This window comes from Solanum stenotomum, chromosome 8 (assembly GCF_019186545.1).
Source record: "Solanum stenotomum isolate F172 chromosome 8, ASM1918654v1, whole genome shotgun sequence".
NCBI classification, from domain to species: Eukaryota; Viridiplantae; Streptophyta; class Magnoliopsida; order Solanales; family Solanaceae; genus Solanum; species Solanum stenotomum.
In genome coordinates, this window is record NC_064289.1 from 27,451,903 (window position 1) to 27,455,927 (window position 4,025).

Consider the following 4,025-nt stretch of genomic DNA (forward strand, 5'->3'; position numbering starts at 1 on the left):
TATATATTGGAATTAAGAATATATAAATATTACATAAATCTCATAGTGTTAAGGCCTAATTACATCTTATTTCTATTATTTTTTAAACAACAAAAATCCTTTAAAATTATCGGATCTTGAATACATCAGGAAACATGTGGACACATAGCTCACAAATGTATCCGAGCAAGGAGGGATGTGTTTGAGAGGGGATATGAATGTATCTAAGAGGGTATTTTTGTAATTTTTTAAAAATGGTAATAAATTTTAGAGATTATGGTAAAAATAAGAGGTGTATTTAGATAAGAATAAAGCATTGGATATAATACTAGCTATCTTACCCCACATACATATAGATCAATCATATTAATTACAGAAAACGAAAATAAGTTGCCAATAATTAATAATTGTCAGCTTATAAAGGAAGCATGGCAAATAGTTTTGGCTCCCCTTTTCAATTCTTTAATATAATGGAGGATAAAGTCTATCAAACTTTATAATAATGGAGAAATGAAAAAAAAGCATCGCCATCATTTCTAAGTCCACTTCTCTTATTTTTCCATCATCGTCTCTTCTTCATTGATCATTTGAGTTTAATTTCTTCTTCGAATATTGATCAGAAAAATTAATAGAAGCAAATAAAGATGGATTGTTCTATATGTAGCGCGATGCCATTTATTCTAAGGCCACCAAGAAATACTATATGCGCAGCTTGTTATGAGGGAGCTAGAACTATAATTACGTTGACTACCAACAAGCTTGATCATATTGAAAATACAAAAGGAAGTGATAATAAAACAGTAACTGGAGTTCTTTCTGCTTCTTCATCCAATCCATCTATTAAGGTATGTATATATCATCATCTCTTTCTCATGGTTGCTTGTAATGTAGGGAATTAGCGACAGATAAAATTTCATATCTAGACAATAAAAATTTCATGTTAATCTCATTTAGCTATGGATTAATGATGAATTATAAGAAAATTCAATTATCTATGAGTTTTTATAGCGATCGATTAGCCAAGGATTGCTGAGAAATTTCGTACATGTTTTCTAATAGTGATACATTATTTGTTCCAAAATATGACGTCATACATATGTATATGATGACAAGATGGAAATGGAATATAACTTTTTCTTTATTTTTTTCGTGCGAGAGAGGATTTCCTTCATCGTAAATGTTATAACAATTATTTTTCACACACAAAGTTAAAAAAACAGTTTTCGACCCCAAGTTTTACAATATCACAATATTGATCCTTGATGGTGGTTGTAGTCTAACATTTTGTTATAGTCTAGACTCGCACGACTTTAAATCCTAAGCAAATCTCATAACAAAATATGTGAAAGATGTTGCGCATATAAGAAGCTAGTCTTAATTCCTAAAACGTGTTTTAAAAAAAATGTGGGAATCTAGGACCAAAATGGAAAATATCAATAGTTGGCTCCATTGTTAGATATTTACAAGAAGATTGGGAGAAGTTATATTTCGTTTTTTTTTATACTGCTGATTTTGATTATAAATAAGCAATTAGGAGAACAAAAGAAATTGGAAATTTTGAGTGTAGCGTGCAAAAACAATTTGCAAGGCAGTAGCTTGAAGCTAAACTTATGTAGCACAAAGAGAAATTGGAAAACCCAATGCTCTAATATAAAGTCAATATGTTGCTTCAAACCTTTTTGTTTTACTGTAATACTTCAATTAAACTACTTCCTCTGTTCCAAAATAATGACATGATTAATTAGCAGTTGAAAGATGCTCATGTTTAATTTTGCTCTATTTTTTTAATACTGATATGAATTATGGATATAGTTTTCTTGATTAAATGATTTACAATCACACAAATATCACATAATTGTTTTAGATTACATGCTTCAAAAGTCTTCCTTTTTGCTTAAAAATCGTACTAAGTCAAACGATGTCACATAAAAATGAAACGGAGAGAGTATTTGATATAAAACAAATACAAATTGTCTGACTCTCCAATAAGTAATCATGATCATTCTTACGGAAAGGCTGTTTAGTTTGACTTTTAATTTTTGACTTATAAGCCCAAAACTATAAATTAGAATTTTCAGTTTATGACTTTAAGTCTATTTTATCATTTTAGCTTAAAATTAAATATTTATAAGTATTTTTTCTAATTCACGCAAACACTTTAAAAGTGATTAAATGCTATTTTGACTTAAAAATACTTGAAATAATGGGAAACTTATGGAAATCCCACTAGTTTAGGGGCTAATTACTTAGATACACTCTAGTTTGTAAATATTACGAATCTTACCAGATTTTGGTGTGTACAGATACATGTGGTCAAAATTAGGTGTAATTTATTTTATTATATCCAAGTGTATCCACATGTATATGAGATACATAACAAATCTCGATTGTCTCCCTTCTGTCCCGGATACATGCGAACCACACTAGATACATACAAATTCATGTATCTAGTGTGATTCGCATGTATCTAGTATACATGGTTATCTGGCTCGCCCTCCCTATTTTGGTATATCTAGTAGCAAAAAAAATATTTATCTTGGTGTATCTTCCTCTATATATTATTTAAAAAAATCTTAATTAATGGTAAGATGCGTAATTATTTAAAAGTATAGATAAAATTAATATATATTAGTATATAGATGTATGGCTAATAAGCTAGCTAGTTCTCCTAAAAGAAAAGCAATTAACTTGATGAAAATATAATTGGACCTTTCTACAAAAGTGAAAAGCTATATTTTGATAACAATTATTTGAAGTGACATAAAAATATTGAATTGACCAATTATCTCATTTATTGGATCTGAAAATAATGAATAATTACAGGGATTTGGAAATGCGTTGAAATGGGTGAAAGAAATGAAGGAGATGGAAGAGGAATTAAAGGAGAAGCTGAATTATCTTAGTGGTTTTGTTGTTGCCTTGAGAGATCATATTCATACTGATATTTTAATTAAACCTGGCAATGATGCTCCTTGTATACCAGCACATAGAGCTCTTCTGGTAATAAATTAAACACACCAAACTATTATTATTCCGTTATCTCAATATATAATCACTTCATGGAAACATTTTACTTTAACAGGCAGCTAGATCTGATATATTCAAAAACATACTGGACTCAGATGGATGTAAAGCTCCACCAAGTGACAACACAATAACATTGTCTGAACTAAACTACGATGAATTAGAGTGTTTATTAGAGTTCCTGTACAGTGGAGATTTGGCTAAAGAGAAGGTGGAAAAACACGTATATTCCTTGTCAATTGCAGCAGATAAGTATGAAATTCCATTCTTGCAGAAATTTTGTGAGAATCAAATGTTGGGATCATTGAACACATGGAATGCTCTTGATGTTTTAGAGATTTCTGATACTTGCTCTAATACGTCGTTAAAGGAGACAGCGTTAAACTTCATTGTTAAGAACATGGAGGATATTGTGTTTACACCTAGATTTGATGCATTTGCACTCAAGAATCCTCATTTAACTGTACAGATTACTAGGGCTTCTTTTATAGACATTAAAAATAGAAGGCTTACTGTTTGATTATATTCTTCTGTTTATATTACTAACTAATTGTATGCTACAAGAAGGACATTGACAATTTATACAATATTTCTTCCTTGTTACTTCCATAGTCTAACTAATCTTCTTAATTAGTCTTCGGCTCGGCCCAATATATAAATTATTGAGCAATTTTCACATGTAGCAAACATAAAAATCATATTTATATGTTATAGCTATAGTTTGTACAATTGCGCTCCATTACAAACTTTATGTTTGCTATGACTATTAATTTGTATATTTCGGTATACATATACATAAAAATTATGTATTTGGGTCTATTTGTTTATTTCGATATACAAATGGGTCCTGCATTTGTATATTTCAGTATACAAATGGGTCTTGCATTTGTATATTTCAGTCTATTTGTATATTTCGGTATACAAATGGGTCCTGAATTTGATATTTCGGTATAAAAATGGGCCATGCATTTGTATATTTCGGTATACAAATGGGTCCTGCATTTGTATATTTCGATCTATTT

The 4,025-nt window shown here is 29.7% G+C and overlaps 1 protein-coding gene across 1 annotated transcript; it reads left to right on the top strand.

Moving 5' to 3' along the window:
• Positions 1–469: 469 nt before the first annotated feature.
• Positions 470–3,526, top strand: LOC125872578 (BTB/POZ domain-containing protein At3g56230-like). Its single transcript, XM_049553328.1, has 3 exons — positions 470–824; positions 2,803–2,979; positions 3,062–3,526. Exons 1-3 carry the CDS (start codon positions 624–626, stop codon positions 3,521–3,523), a joined length of 840 nt encoding a protein of 279 aa, XP_049409285.1. The 5' UTR covers positions 470–623; the 3' UTR covers positions 3,524–3,526.
• Positions 3,527–4,025: the final 499 nt, after the last annotated feature.